Here is a 15,827-nt window from a genome sequence, read left to right as displayed (position 1 = left end):
AGTAGACAGACAGGCAGCGTTTCTCAGCCAGTCGAAATCATGAATCAGCTGGCATCATTTTTATGGATATGTACAAAGAAATGTAAATTGAAAAAAGGTAAAATAAAACAAAGTGCAGCTAGTTTGCAGTCTTTCCAGGTTCAGTTTTTACATTTACATTTACATTATTTAGCAGACGCTCTTATCCAGAGCGACTTACAGTTAGTGAGTGCATACATCATTTTTTATACTGGCCCCCCATGGGAATCGAACCCACATCCCTGGCGTTGCAAACGCCATGCTCTACCAACTGAGCTACATCCCTGCCGGTCATTCCCTCCCCTACCCTGGACGACGCTGAGCCAACTGTGCGCCGCCCCATGGGTCTCCCGGTCGCGGCCGGCTACGACAGAGCCTGGATGCGAACCAGGATCTCTAGTGGCACAGCTAGCACTGCGATGCAGTGCCTTAGACCACTGCGCCACTCGGGAGATTAGTGATTAGTGAGATTTTAGTGATTGTGTTAGTTGTGTTGTTGGCTCCCCTGAACAACAATGTCCTGACAAGAGAGCACATTTTCTATGCCAGGCGAAATCGCGCCTCATTAGCTCATTGTTATGGATGTATCCAAGTAAATGTCACTAGAAAACAGCTTAAACAAATGCAAATGCAGCTACTGTTGTTATTCTGGCTGCACTGTTTGAAGTGACTGTAAATTAGCCGTAGTTGGCTAGCTAGCAAGCAAGGGATGAGAACGTTGCCAGCCAGTATGGCTATGGAACATTTAGAACGAACGACTGGGTCGCGTCCATAGATACAGAACAAAAAGACTAAACGACTGGTTTACGTCTCTGGCAACCGAACCGATAGAACAAATGACCAGCCGGCTTGGGTAGCAACCCTAGATTTGTGTCGGGACTATATCTTGTGGAAGAATGAAATAGTATGAATAAATGAATCAAAATAATGTTTTTAATGAAGATATGTAAATCATTATTTGAATATGTTGGTAACCCGTTGTATAAAAGTAATAATGCCCCTTCGAAGCCGGTGTTTGGAGGATATATTGGCACGGTTTGCCGGCCCTCGACTTCGTCTTGGGCCTACCAACACCCATGCCAATATATCCTCCAAACACCGGCTTCGAGGGCATTATCACTTAATTATGATATTTAGTAATGGTTCATGATAAATGAATGCAATGTGAGATGAGTAGGGAATAATGAATTATAGCTGGCACGTGGCAACTTCTATTCAAAGCTCTTCCTTATTTTTCGGGCCCCTTTTTTCTCTCTTTCTGTCATTCTTTTTATTCTGTAGTTTGTGGAAGACCTTTCCATCTGGCTGCTCTTTCCATCTCAGTTTGAAGTTCCCAGTCATCCCATTGGCCTTCATTTTCTCCTTTATCTGAGGAACAGAACCAGCCTTTATGCCCTGAACACCTAATCTTACTGAAGGTTTATTTATTAATACACTGTAGGATTAACCCATTTGCATTACACATTTAATTATGGCAGCTACAGTGAGGGAAACAAGTATTTGATCCTCTGCTGATTTTGTACGTTTGCCCACTGACAAAGAAATGATCAGTCTATAATTTTAATGGTAGGTTTATTTGAACAGTGAGAGACAGAATAACAACAAAAAAATCCAGAAAAACACATGTCAAAAATGTTATAAATTGATTTGCATTTGAATGAGGGAAATACATATTTGACCCCTCTGCAAAACATGACTTAGTACTTGGTGGCAAAACCCTTGTTGGCAATCACAGAGGTCAGATGTTTCTTGTAGTTTGCCACCAGGTTTGCACACATCTCAGGAGGGATTTTGTCCCACTCCTCTTTGCAGATCTTCTCCAAGTCATTAAGGTTTCGAGCCTGACGTTTGGCAACTCGAACCTTCAGCTCCCTCCACAGATTTTCTATTGGATTAAGGTCTGGAGACTGGCTAGGCCACTCCAGGACCTTAATGTGCTTCTTCTTGAGCCACTCCTTTGTTGCCTTGGCCTTGTGTTTTGGGTCATTGTCATGCTGAAATACCCATCCACGACCCATTTTCAATGCCCTGGCTGAGGGAAGGAGGTTCTCACCCAAGATTAGACGGTACATGGCCCCGTCCATCATCCCTTTGATGCGGTGAAGTTGTCCTGTCCCCTTAGCAGAAAAGCACCCCCAAAGCATAATGTTTCCACCTCCATGTTTGACGGTGGGGATGGTGTTCTTGGGATCATAGGCAGCATTCCTCCTCCTCCAAACACGGCGAGTTGAGATGATGCCAAAGAGCTCGATTTTGGTTTCATCTGACCGCAACACTTTCACCCAGTTCTCCTCTGAATCATTCAGATGTTCATTGGCAAACTTCAGACAGGCATGTATATGTGCTTTATTGAGCAGGGGGACCTTGCGGGCGCTGCAGGATTTCAGTCCTTCACGGCGTAGTGTGTTACCAATTGTTTTCTTGGTGACTATGGTCCCAGCTGCCTTGAGATCATTGACAAGATCCTCCCGTGTAGTTCTGGGCTGATTCCTCACCGTTCTCATGATCATTGCAACTCCACGAGGTGAGATCTTGCATGGAGCCCCAGGCCGAGGGAGATTGACAGTTCTTTTGTGTTTCTTCCATTTGCGAATAATCGCACCAACTGTTGTCACCTTCTCACCAAGCTGCTTTGGCGATGGTCTTGTAGCCCATTCCAGCCTTATGTAGGTCTACAATCTTGTCCCTGACATCCTTGGAGAGCTCTTTGGTCTTGGCCATGGTGGAGAGTTTGGAATCTGATTGATTGCTTCTGTGGACAGGTGTCTTTTATACAGGTAACAAACTGAGATTAGGAGCACTCCCTTTAAGAGTGTGCTCCTAATCTCAGCTCGTTACCTGTATAAAAGACACCTGGGAGCCAGAAGTCTTTCTGATTGAGAGGGGGTCAAATACTTATTTCCCTCATTAAAATGCAAATCAATTTATAACATTTTTGACATGCGTTTTTCTGGATTTTGTTGTTGTTATTCTATCTCTCACTGTTCAAATAAACCTACCATTAAAATTCTAGACTGATAATGTCTTTGTCAGTGGGCAAATGTACAAAATCAGCAGGGGATCAAATACTTTTTTCCTTCACTGTATATGCTTCCATATGTAGGTACCTGCACTCTTACGGTTTGAAAGGTTTATCATTACTTGGAGATTTCTCTTAACGTAAGGAGCAGTGGACTGTACTTGTTCATTGTAAATAAGAATTTATTCTTAACCCTTTACACTCGTGGGAAATGGGGCTTTATGGATAGGGCTAAATTGAAATGTTTCTAACAGAATAAATATGAATAGCATGGTAGAAATTGAAAGGGAACAATTTTGAGATTATGGGAAAATGATTTGACCAAAGTTGAGGACACAACAGTTCACCTGATACAAGACTGAATCCAAACATTACACTGTTGATTTTATGTGCATTTTACATTTACTGTACTTTTCACCGCATTTGTTATTAGCAAAATCTGAAAATACTCTGGATGCATCCAGTAGCATGATTACAATATTCCTGGAAAATGTGGGGTAGGTGCAACATAAAACAAAAAAACGACAAGGGTTTGAGTGAGAGGACTAACTGGGGTCTCCAAGTGGCCACACTCCTTTCCAAAGTGTGCACAGTTCCTAAGTCATTCAATGCACTTTTATGACTCAAAGAAGTCTTCAAATATAAGGTGCTTATTTTTTTTTAGCTCTCCTAGCGGTGCCGTTGCGGAACTAGAGCAAGCAAACTTGTAGTTGTTTTGTTTGGAACGCAACCCTGCATCCCACCATCACACAATTACTGTTGTTGTTTACGCAATCCAAAAACGGCCCATTTTATAAGTCGCAATCTGGGTCAGGTGGGCATCAAATCTGCCACTTTCAACCCGCAAACGGGTACGAGTGTAAAGGGTTAACTGACATACGTGGTTAAATGAAGGTAAACATCTATAAATGAAGAGGGTGAGACTCACCTGCTGTAAAATGGCCTCCCTCACCTCAGCATCATTCAGGTCCATGTTTGGGTCTGGGGTCATCCTCACTCTCACTACCTGTATCTTCTTGACTGTTGGGGATCTTGGTTCTAACACATACACAGATATAACCCTTCTCAGCAGGGAATGAATTGGAAATTCAAACCACCAATTGAAATAATTCATAATTGTATAATAGCGGGCAATTCTATAATGTTACCTAATCATGGTAATTTAGCTTTGGGGACCTCAATGTCGAAAGACATGGTCAAGGTAGTCAAATTAAACTCCACAAAATGCAAACTCATGATGCAGGGGAGTTGGTTATGTACACAGTTAAGATGAACAGTCACCATTACATACAAGAAGATAATGTCACATATTTAAATCTGTGTGGACAGTTATTCCAAAGCAACCGCCCATTTAACGAGATGAGTTTGGTGGCACAATAAGGGATCTTAACTTACCACCGTAGCAAACGAAGGGATATTTCATCAGACATTCCCTGTCTATCCATCGGCCTGAGGGACTGCGATTCCATGCAGCGCAGCGCTTGTTACCCATGTCAGTATTATTCGCTTCTCCATCGCCCCAGTATCGGAACGAGGAGTTACTCTGGTCCGACCACTCCCAGGTGTCTTTGAACAGGCCGATCCACACGTTGCTACCGTTGGCCACTTTACAGATCTCTTGGTTCTCATTCTGGTTCCTCACACTGGCCAGGTCTGTGTGGTTCTCTCTGCAGTAGCGCTGAGCCTCCCTCCAGGTCATTGGCTCTTTGACTATTACGAAGCTACCAGCTGGAGACTTAGTCTCTATGGGGACAAATGCAACCAGCAGAGTTTGGATCAGCTCTTGTGAATTCATAAACCTTTGGAAATCATAAGCTTGGAATTGACAATCAATTTTAAAGACAAACGTTGAAACCTTTGATAACCACACAGTAATCTGTTACTTGGCCAACTTGTGTGTATGTGCTGCTGGTGGCCTCGATGGTGTTACCAGGTTAGTGTGTTTTAACTAGAATACATGTAGTATGTAACTCACTGTCGTAGCACACTAGCTGTTTTCGATCAGTGCAGGGATAGTCGTGCCATTTCTTTCCAGAACTGGACACGCCACCACAATCTTCATTCAAATTTTCTGGCTGGCCTTCTTCCCAAAACTCCTTAAACTCAGTCTGTCCCTCACTATAGTAGTCTATGTCTGCCAGAGACCATTGCCACTTAAAATACAGTCCCTTCTTCAGTCCTATCCACACTGCTCCATCATAACCGCTGTCTATAGTCGAGTGGTTCAGTCTGTTCATGTCCTCCATGTTGTCTACGGTGGCCAGGTCCGTGTACTTCTCTCTGCAGTACCTCTGCGCTCCAGTCCAGTTTTTAGGGTCCCTTACATAGTGATACTGACAGGAGGAGAGTGTGAAGAGCCCTGTGAAAAAGTGCATTGTCATCTCAAGGGCAGCAACATCAATAATATCTACCCTTCTACCCATAGGCCGCAATATCAATAGTCAAGTTGATCATCTAAAAGTTAATAGCAGAACAAATCATGGTATTACTATTTCTTAAACTACTACTGTTCACATTTTAACTCAATATCTAAAAGTATTGCACTTTGGCACTTTTTTGTTACAGCCCAAAACTATCACACCAGATTCAACTTCTCAAGAGCTTGATGGTTAATTGATTATTTGTGATAGTGTTGGGTTGGAACACAAATGTGCTGGCTGCAGTTATGCAATCGTAAATACATTGTAATAATATATATATATATATATATTAAATATCATAATAAAGACACTGACCTGAGAAAAACACAATCAGCACTTTCTTCTCCATGACAAAAGATTCATAAAAAATATACCAATATTTTCAACTAGCTGTCTTCATCAGGTCTTGACCTGGTGTACTGTCGATCCTCTGCATTCAGCTGTACCTTTCTCTGTAGGGCAGCGCTATTTCTCTCTAAGAACAATGGGTTTCACAATACACAGTACACCTATTCATATGTCTTTATATAGCTTGCTTTGTTTGGTGGTTATGTTCAGCTCTCTCTTACCAGCAGGGCATCAGTCAAATGAGTATGAGACTGTTAGCCCGACGTGTTTTGTTTCAGTCAAATACTGATAGTCAAATTAGTCTGAGCATAGACCTTATTGCCTAATGATGACCCACTGAAAATTCTGTTAACCTTCAACGACTTGCAGAATTCCATTCTAAATCATGAAATTCAATTTCAAGTATTGAAATTTAAATTCAATACATTAAATAATTAAATGTATCAAAACGATTAAATACTAATTCCATTTCTGTTACATCTAAAAAATATAAATAAAATAAAACTCTTGGCACAATCAACCAGCCTGCCTAAACCCCTCCTCTACCATCCTCTCTTCCCAAGGCTCCCCCTTGGTGGTGTCCCTAATCGGGGCCCTGCTGCGGGAGTTCCCGGACCGCTGGGCCTACTACCTGCGCACGCTCCAGCAGAAGAAGTTCAAGCGTATCCGTAAGTCGTCTTCGTATGACTACGATGCCCTTGACCAGGCCATGGCTGCCAGCATCCAGGTCCTGTCTGAGGAACACAGGGAGCTGTACATTGACCTCACCGTGCTGGAGAAGGACGTCAAAGTACCTGCCAAGGTCAGACTGGCCGGGGGGATTATGCTTAGGTTGGATTCGGCTAGGCTTGGTTAGGTCAGGTTAGGCTAAACTAAGCTAGGCTAAGCTAGGCTAGGTAGGGTTGGATTCGTCTAGGCTTGGTCAGGTGAGGCTCAACTAAGCTAGGCTAAGCTAGGCTACAGTAGGTTAGGGCAAGGCTATCCCACACCTTCAGTCTTCAATGGAACGGCCAAAAAGTATTCACAACCCATCAAGACATTGTGAGCTGTCCTTGTGGAAAGAAGGAGGGAATAAGGTAATAAGAGATCAGAAAAGATGATGAAACTGGTAATTTTTTGTCTCTGTCTCTAAATCTAAGCCTGTTCTTCCATCAAAGGAGGCTGCTGAGGGGAGGACGGCTCAAAATAATGTCTGGAATGGTATCAAACACATGGAAACGTGTTTGATGAGTTCGATACCATTCCATTTATAGCGTTCCAGACATTACTATGAGCCAGTCCTCCCCAATTAAGGTGCCACCAACCTCCTGTGTCCTCCATGTTCCTCTGCCTGCAGGTTCTGTCGGTTCTGTGGGATCTAGAACCGGAGGAGGTGGAGGACGTTCTCCAAGACTTTGTGAACAAGTCCCTACTGTTCCGTGACTGTCACCACCGGCCCTACCTCTACTACCTCCACGACCTCCAGCTGGACTTCCTGGCTGAGATGAACCGCTCTGGTCTAGAGGTGGGTCTCAAACACTCCAACCAGTGGAGGCTGCTGAGGGGAGGACGACTCATAATAATGTCCAGAATGGAGTCAATGGAATGGTGTTCCATTCCATTCACTCCATTCCAGCCATTACACTCCATTCCAGCCATTATTATGAGCCGTCCTACCCTCAGCAGCCTCCATGGGTTGGAGTGTTTACATAGGGTTGATATGTATGCTGGTGGCCATTTTGAAATGTATCTAAAGTTTGATGTTTGCCAACTTTTGTCTGTAAGTATTCTGTTGATTGTGTTGCTCAAATGTTTTAGAATGACTGAATATTTTCTGAAATCAAATATAACGAAATTGATTCTTCTAGAGAATCAATGTACATGGAACTTGGAAAAACAAGACAGTCGCTTAAAAAATGAATCAGTTAGACTCATATCTTCTATGCCCTACATTATTGGGGCGTCGATCTACTGTAATATGGTATGTTTTTTAACAAGCGTGTGTGTTCCAGAGCCTCCACTCTAAGGTTGTGCGTCAGTACCAGCAGTGCTACAGCCAGGGTCCCCCCACCTCAGGAGATGAAGAGTGCCTCTACTGGTTCAGATTCCTCACCTACCACATGGCCAAGGCCAACCTCACACAGGTACGCACACGCGCACACACAAACACACACATCTAAATCAAATCAACGTTTTTTTTGGATGCGTACACAGTTTAGTAGATGTTATAGTGGGTGCAGGGAAATGCTGATGTTACTAGCTCCTACCACTGCAGTAAAATGTCAAACAAGTAGACAAATAATCAAAAACTCAATTTAATTAACAACCCAAATAACACTGTATCAGAGCTGGTGTGTTTGTGTGTGTTGTGTGTGAGTGAGTCTATCTTGGCCTCTTACTACAGGAGATGGTGTGACGGCTGTTCAACAGTCTGATGGTCTGGAGATCAAGGCACGACTCAGTATGATGGAGGCCTTCGCCAGACAAGCACAAGTCGCTAATGTATTTTTTCTCTCTCTCTACCTCTTTCTCTCTTGCTCTATATTTCCCTCTCTCATTCTCGCTTTTTCTTTTTCTGTTACCCTTACACCCCTCCTTTCCTTCTCTCCCCTCCTCCCCCCTCTCTCCATGTAGGAGTTGTACTCTCTGATGTTCTCTCTGGACTGGGTCAGAACTAAAGCTCAGATTATGGGACCTGCTCATCTCATCAATGACTATGTGGAGTACGGCGCCATACTGGACAAAGAGGTCAGGATTTGATCAACACCAAGTTCACTGAGGAACTTAATGTGTACCCTGTTTTATCATAATTTGAGGAACTTAATGTGTACCCTGTTTTATCATCATTTGATATGGTTTTCAAATCTTGTGGTTGGTATCAATTCCTCGTAAGTCAATGGCGGCAGGTAGCCTAGAGGTTAAGAGCATTGGGCCAGTAACCAAAGCATCGCTGGTTTGAATCCCTGAGGCGACTAGGTGAAACATCTGTCCATGTGCCCTTGAGCAAGGTACTTAACCCTAATTGCTCCTGTAAGTCACTCTGGATAAGAGCGTCTGCTAAATGACTAAAATGTAAAAATGTAAATGCAACAGTTGCTTGTTTCATGCTTGTGAATACAATTGTTGTGTCCCAATAATCTCTCCTTTCTCCCAAAGTTTTCACTTGTTCAATTCCCCTCATGGTATTGAAAGGAAATGACCGTTGAATGTAAACTCCCCCCAGCCTATGCCTACACCAATCCAATGCTTTTATATTTGTGTAGTGAAGGAGATGGACATATTATTGGGACGCACGCCGATTGTCACATCCTCACTGTGAGTCTCTCTTTATGGTCCCCCCAGAACAGCGAGGTGCGGGGCCACTTCCAGGAGTTCCTGTCTCTGAATGGCCACCAGTTGGAGCAGCGTCCGTTCCCTGACGTAGTGCAGCTGGCCCTGTCCCAGCCAGACTCCTCCGAGGTGTACCGCCAGGCCCTGCTGCAGGCGCAGGAGAGGGCCACCAGAGGGGGACTCTACCTTGACTGGGTGTAAGTAGTATCTATCTATCTATCAATCAATCAATCAAATGTTATTTATAAAGCCCTTTTTACATCAGCAGATGTCACAAAGTGCTATACAGAAATCCAGCCTAAAACCCAAACAACAAGCAATGCAGAAGTATAGTAGGCCTATACACACTGCTCATGTGCTTATAAACGTACTCACTACTTCATCTGGATGTACAGTATTAACCCCTAGCCCCTACCTCTTACTCCCTAGCCCCTATGCATTACATTCACCAGTCAACCATACCCTAACCATAGAGTTGACTTTGTGTCGCACTTACCACAAAGCCTGTTTTAGCGTAGTGTCAGTGGCACTGCCCATGCTAAAACAGAAGCCATTGTAAATGCAAAGACGTGCCCTCTATCCAACTCTATGACCCTAACTCTATTGTTTTGGTCTCGTTCCCTAACGTTCAACTTCCTCTAACATCCCCTCATGCTCACATTCTCTAAGTCATCTATGGTTGTGGTTTGTTCCAGGAACAAGAGTAGTCTTAAGAGTCTGTCTCGTCTGGTGGTCCAGCCCCACCAGGGATCCATCTACTCTGCCTGCTTCTCCCACGACGGCACCAAGATCGCCTCCTGTGGCTCCAGCAAGACACTGCGAGTAAGACACACACATTCTTTTTAAATCAATCTTCACCCACTGTATCTCCCACACATCCCAGTGTGTGTGTGAGTGTGTGTGTGTGTGTATCAGTGTGTGTCCTCTATAAACTCTGCCCTGTGTGTGTCTTCAGGTGTTTAAGAGCACCTCTGGGGAGAAGCTGCTGGAGATCCAGGCCCATGACGATGAGGTGCTCTGCTGCGCCTTCTCCCCCGATGATCGTCTCCTAGCAACCTGCTCCAGCGATAGGAAGGTCAAGGTATGGTGTGTAACCCTCCCCTCTGACAGACAGATGGACATTCAAACTTTGAACAGACTTCAGACAGACTTGACTGACAACCCGACTTCAACAGACGGAAGTCATTAGTCTGACTCTAATCTTTGTTGTGTGGAAAGCAAAGAAAAGAGAGAGTTGTATATCTGTGTAACTATGGTATCTGTGTTGTGTGCCAGGTGTGGAAAGCAAAGAAAAGAGAGAGTTGTATATCTGTGTAACTACACTATCTGTGTTGTGTGGAAAGCAAAGAAAAGAGAGAGTTGTATATCTGTGTAACTACACTATCTGTGTTGTGTGCCAGGTGTGGAAAGCAAAGAAAAGAGAGAGTTGTACAGTTGAAGTTTACATACACCTTAGCCAAATACATTTAAACCCAGTTTTTCACAATTCCTGACATTTAATCCTAGTATAAATTCCCTGTCTTAGGTCAGTTAGGATCACCACTTTATTTTAAGAATGTGAAATGTCAGAATAATAGTAGAGAGAATGATTTATTTCAGCTTTTATTTCTTTCATCACATTCCCAGTGGGTCAGAAGTTTACATACACTCAATTAGTATTTGGTAGCATTGCCTTTCAATTGTTTAACTTGGGTCAAACATTTCGGGTAGCCTTCCACAAGCTTCCCACCATAAATTGGGTGAATTTTGGCCCATTCCTCCTGACAGAGCTGGTGTAACTGAGTCAGGTTTGTAGGCCTCCTTGCTCACACATGCTTTTTCAGTTCTGCCCACACATTTTCTATAGGATTGAGGTCAGGGCTTTGTGATGGCCATTCCAATACCTTGACTTTGTTGTCCTTAAGCCATTTTGCCACAACATTGGAAGTAAGCTTGGGGTCATTGTCCATTTGGAAGACTCATTTGCGACCAAGCTTTAACTTCCTGACTGATGTCTTGAGATGTTGCTTCAATATATCCACATAATTTTCCTTCCTCATGATGCCATCTATTTTGTGAAGTGCACCAGTCCCTCCTGCAGCAAAGCACCCCCACATCATGATGCTGCCACCCCCGTGCTTCACGGTTGGGATGGTGTTCTTCGGCTTGCAAGCAACCCCCTTTTTCCTCCAAACATAACGATGGTCATTATGGCCAAACAGTTCTATTTTTGTTTCATCAGACCAGAGGACATTTCTCCAAAAAGAACGATCTTTGTCCCGAAGTGCAGTTGCAAACCGTAGTCTGGCTTTTTTATGGCGGTCTTGGAGCAGTGGCTTCTTCCTTGCTGAGCGGCCTTTCAGGTTATGTCGATATAGGACTTGTTTTACTGTGGATATAGAAACTTTTGTACCTGTTTCCTCCAGCATCTTCACAAGGTCCTTTGCTGTTGTTCTGGGATTGATTTGCACTTTTCGCACCAAAGTACGTTCATCTCTAGGAGACAGAACGCGTCTCCTTCCTGAGCGGTATGATGGCTGCGTGGTCCAATGGTGTTTATACTTGCGTACTATTGTTTGTACAGATGAACGTGGTACCTTCAGGCGTTTGGAAATTGCTCCCAAGGATGAACCAGACTTGTGGAGATCTACAAAAAAAAATCTGTTATTTTTCTGAGGTCTTGGCTGATATCTTTTGATTTTCCCATGATGTCAAGCAAAGAGGCACTGAGTTTGAAGGTAGGCCTTGAAATACATCCACAGGTACACCTCCAATTGACTCAAATGATGTCAATTAGCCTATCAGAAGCTTCTAAAGCCATGACATCATTTTCTGGAATTTTCCAAGCTGTTTAGGCACAGTCAACTTAGTGTATGTAAACTTCTGACCCACTGGAATTGTGATGCAGTGAATTATAAGTGAAATAATCTGTCTGTAAACAATTGTTGGAAAAATTACTTGTGTCATGCACAAAGTAATGTCCTAACCGACTTGCCAAAACTATAGTTTGTTAACAAGAAATTTGTGGAGTGGTTGAAAAACGAGTTTTAATGACTCCAACCTAAGTGTATATAAACTTCCGACTTCAACTGTATATCTGTGTAACTACACTATCTGTGTTGTGTGCCAGGTTTGGAGAAAAAAAAAGAGAGAGAGTTGTATATCTGTGTAACTACACTATCTGTGTGGTGTGCCAGGTGTGGAACGTGGAGCGTGGGACTCTGATGAGGGTGTTTGAGGACGAACACGAGGAGCAGGTCAACCACTGTCAGTTCACCAACACACGCCGACGCCTCCTACTGGCCACCTGCTCCAACGACAAGTTCATGAACACCAAGGTGAGCCTGTGTGTGTGCTCATGCTTGTGTCTGTGGTCTGTCTATAGTGTGCCTGTGGTGTGCCTGTGGTGTGCCTGTGGTGTGCCTGTGGTGTGCCTGTGGTGTGTGTGTGCCTGTCCCTGTGTGTGTTGGGTGTGTTGTGTGTGAGTGTGTGTGTGCCTGTCCCTGTTGTGTGTGTGTGTGTGTGATTTAAAAACCATGAAGTAGGCCTAGATGTTGTTCTCACATTTTTTGCACTCTGGTTATAAGATCTATCATGCTCTCTCTCCCTCTCCCTCTCTCTCTCTCTCTCTCTCTCTATGCATCTCCCCCTCTCTCTCTCTCTCTCTCTCTATGCATCTCCCCCTCCCTCTCTCTCTCTCTCTCTCTCTCTCCTCTCCCTCTCCCTCTCTCTCTCTCTATGCATCTCCCCCCTCCCTCTCTCTCCCTCTCCCTCTCTCTCTCTCTCTCTCTCTCTCTCTCTCTCTCTCTCTCTCTCTCTCTCTCTCTCCCTCTGCACCCCCTCTCTCTCTCTCTCTCTCTCTCTATCTCTCTCTCTATGCATCTCCCCCCCCTCTCTCTCTCTATCTACCCCCTCTCTCTCTCTCTCTCTCTCTCTCTATGCATCTCCCCTCTCTCTCTCTCTCTCTCTCTCATGCATCTCCCCCTCTCTCTCTCTCTCTCTCTCTCTATGCATCTCCCCCCCTCTCTCTCTCTCTGTCTCTCTCTCTCTCTCTGCATCTCCCCCTCTCTCTCTCTCCCTTCTCTCTCTCTCATCCTCTCTCTCTCTCTCTCACTCTCTCTATGCATCTCCCCCCTCTCTCTCTCTCTCTCTCCTCTCTCTCTCTCTATCTCTCTCTCTATGCATCCCCCCTCCCTCTCTCTCTCTCTCTCTCTCTCTCTCTCTCTCCTCTCTCTCTCTCTCTCTCTCTCTCTCTCTCTCTCTCTCTCTCTCTCTGCACCCCCTCTCTCTCTCTACTCTCTCTCTCTATGCATCTCCCCCTCTCTCTCTCTCTATCTACCCCCCCTCTCTCTCTATCTCTCTCTCTCTGCATCTCCCCCCCTCTCTCTCTCTCTCTCTCTCTATGCATCTCCCCCTCTCTCTCTATCTCTCTCTCTCTATGCATCTCCCCCCTCTCTCTCTCTCTGTCTCTCTCTCTCTCTCTGCATCTCCCCCCCTCTCTCTCTCTCCCTCTCTCTCTCTATGCATCTCCCCCCTCTCTCTCTCTCTCACTCTCTCTATGCATCTCCCCCCCTCTCTCCCTCTCTCTCTCTCTATCTCTCTCTCTATGCATCCCCCCTCTCTCTCTCTCTCCCTCTCTCTCTCTCTCTATGTATCTCCCCCCTCCCTCTCTCTCTCTCCCTCTCTCTCTCTCTATGCATCTCCCACCCTCTCTCTCTCTCTCTAGCTGTGGAACCTCAATAAACCCTCCTCTCAGAACACCATGTTTGGTCATTTGGAGCCTGTCAATCACTGCTGTTTCTCCCCTGATGATGCCCACCTCTCCACCTCTTCCAGTGACGGAACCCTGAAGGTGGGAGGGGCATAGTCACCACCTATGGCTTTGTGTGTTTGTATTAGCAAATGTAGATAAAGGCTTTTCATTTAGGTGTAGACTACTAGAATGTATTGAAACATATTAATTGTACGTACCTGTGCATGAGGGTGTGTGTGTGTGTGTGTGAGGATGTGTGTGTGTGTACGTGTTTCTGTGCATGTATGTGTACGTGCATGTCTGCGTGCCTACCTGTGTGTATGTGTGTGTACATGCGTGTGTTCATGTGTGTGTGCTTGCGTGTGTGTTTCAGCTGTGGGAGGTGTCCTCGGCCAATGAGTGGAAGTCCATAGATGTGGCGGACATGTTCCCGGAGCAGAGTGAGCAGACGGAGGTCATGGTGAAGTGCAGCACCTGGTCAGCAGACGGCAGGAGCATCATCTGTGCTGCCAGGAACGCAGTCTTTGTGAGTGGGATGTGTTTGTGTGTCTGTGTGTGTTGAGTAAACCTCTGCTCTGCTCCATGGGGCCGTGGCGTGGGCACATGGACTGAGGGGTGGTCCCCTGGCGGAGCTCCATGACTCGGACCAGATTTGTTTAGCATGTTGCGATTCATCAGAGTAGGAGCTGGCAGAAAGTTGAATGGACTTTGGTAACTGGGATACATGAGCTAATGCTCATTCTATGGCTAATACTACACTGAACAAAAATATTAACGCAACATGCAACAATTTCAAAGATTTTACTGAGTTACAGTTCATAGAAGGAAATCAGACAATTGAAATAAATTAATTAGGCCTTAATCTATGGATTTCACATGACTGGGACTATAGATATAGGAATACAGATACCTTTAAAAAAAGAAAAAGTAGGGGCGTGGATCAGAAAACCAGTCAGTATCTGATGTGACCACCATTTGCCTCAGGCAGCACGACACATTTACATTACATTTACGTCATTTAGCAGACGCTCTTATCCAGAGCGACTTACAAATTGACACATCTCCTTTGCATAGAATTGATCAGGCTGTTGATTGTGGCATGTGGAATGTTGTTGGTGGCTGGATTATCTTGACAAAGGAGAAATAGTCACTAACAGGGATGTAAACACATTTGTGCACATACATTTAGAGAAATAAGCTTTTTGTGCATATGGACAATTTCGGGGATCTTTTATTTCAGCTCATGAAACATGGGACCAACACTTTGCATGTTGCGTTTATTTTTGTTCAGTGTATTTTAGCTGGTGCCACTAGCTGGCACTGCTAACCAATACAGCTGGCACTTATTTCTGTAGCTGTGCGCTACTTCTAGCTTGGAGGTTAGTGCTGCTGTTGCTAATGCTAGTTAGTAGGTTTCAATGGACTCCTCTACTGTGTTTGTGTGTGTAGCTGATATCAGTGCCACATCTAGGCCTACATTTTACTCAACAGCATTGGGCCTTGTCTGACCGACAAAACAACTTTCACACACACAAACCTTTTGATGCTAAGAAATGATTTTTTTTATTGATAAAATGTCCAAAGAAATTAAGAACTAAGTGTAGAAAATAGTGAAGAGTGAAAATAAGAACCCACAAGGGGTTTCAACAAGCTAGCTGCCATCCGCTACACCAACACTGGTTCTTCTTTTTTTATTCCCCTCCATCGGAACTTTCTTTTCAGTACTCTGGTTCTTATCACCAGAGGCAATAATGGACAGACCTGAAAGGAGGCGAGAGAGGTCAACTTAATAGGTACCTTTCAAAAGGCAGTGATGACCCAAGATTCTATGGTGATGATAGTGTATGTGGTTATCTCTAATTCCTGGCCATCCCGTCTTCAGTCAGCTGTTTGTTCCACACAAACAAATAAAACACATTTATGACGGTTATTTTTATTTTCATGACGGTCTTCATCCATAATCGTCGGTTACACGATTATA

The 15,827-nt window shown here is 44.4% G+C and overlaps 1 protein-coding gene across 4 annotated transcripts in view; it reads left to right on the top strand.

Moving 5' to 3' along the window:
• The window catches only part of LOC121543432 (apoptotic protease-activating factor 1), a 56,227-nt gene that overhangs the window by 4,911 nt on the left and 35,489 nt on the right, over window positions 1–15,827 (top strand). For 3 of the 4 annotated variants that reach the window (XM_041853294.2, XM_041853293.2, XM_041853295.2), the window contains exons 8-17: window positions 6,369–6,607; window positions 7,142–7,309; window positions 7,797–7,928; window positions 8,419–8,532; window positions 9,127–9,311; window positions 9,810–9,936; window positions 10,070–10,195; window positions 12,291–12,431; window positions 13,820–13,945; window positions 14,220–14,372. In XM_041853294.2, the coding sequence (XP_041709228.1) occupies window positions 6,369–6,607; window positions 7,142–7,309; window positions 7,797–7,928; window positions 8,419–8,532; window positions 9,127–9,311; window positions 9,810–9,936; window positions 10,070–10,195; window positions 12,291–12,431; window positions 13,820–13,945; window positions 14,220–14,372 (1,511 nt within the window). Of the gene's footprint in view, window positions 1–1,299; window positions 1,414–6,368; window positions 6,608–7,141; window positions 7,310–7,796; window positions 7,929–8,418; window positions 8,533–9,126; window positions 9,312–9,809; window positions 9,937–10,069; window positions 10,196–12,290; window positions 12,432–13,819; window positions 13,946–14,219; window positions 14,373–15,827 lie in introns of those variants that run through there. The other variant, XM_041853296.2, reaches the window with a different exon arrangement.

This window comes from Coregonus clupeaformis, chromosome 28, assembly GCF_020615455.1.
Source record: "Coregonus clupeaformis isolate EN_2021a chromosome 28, ASM2061545v1, whole genome shotgun sequence".
Classification (NCBI taxonomy): Eukaryota; Metazoa; Chordata; class Actinopteri; order Salmoniformes; family Salmonidae; genus Coregonus; species Coregonus clupeaformis.
This window is presented reverse-complemented; position numbering and strand designations above follow the sequence as displayed.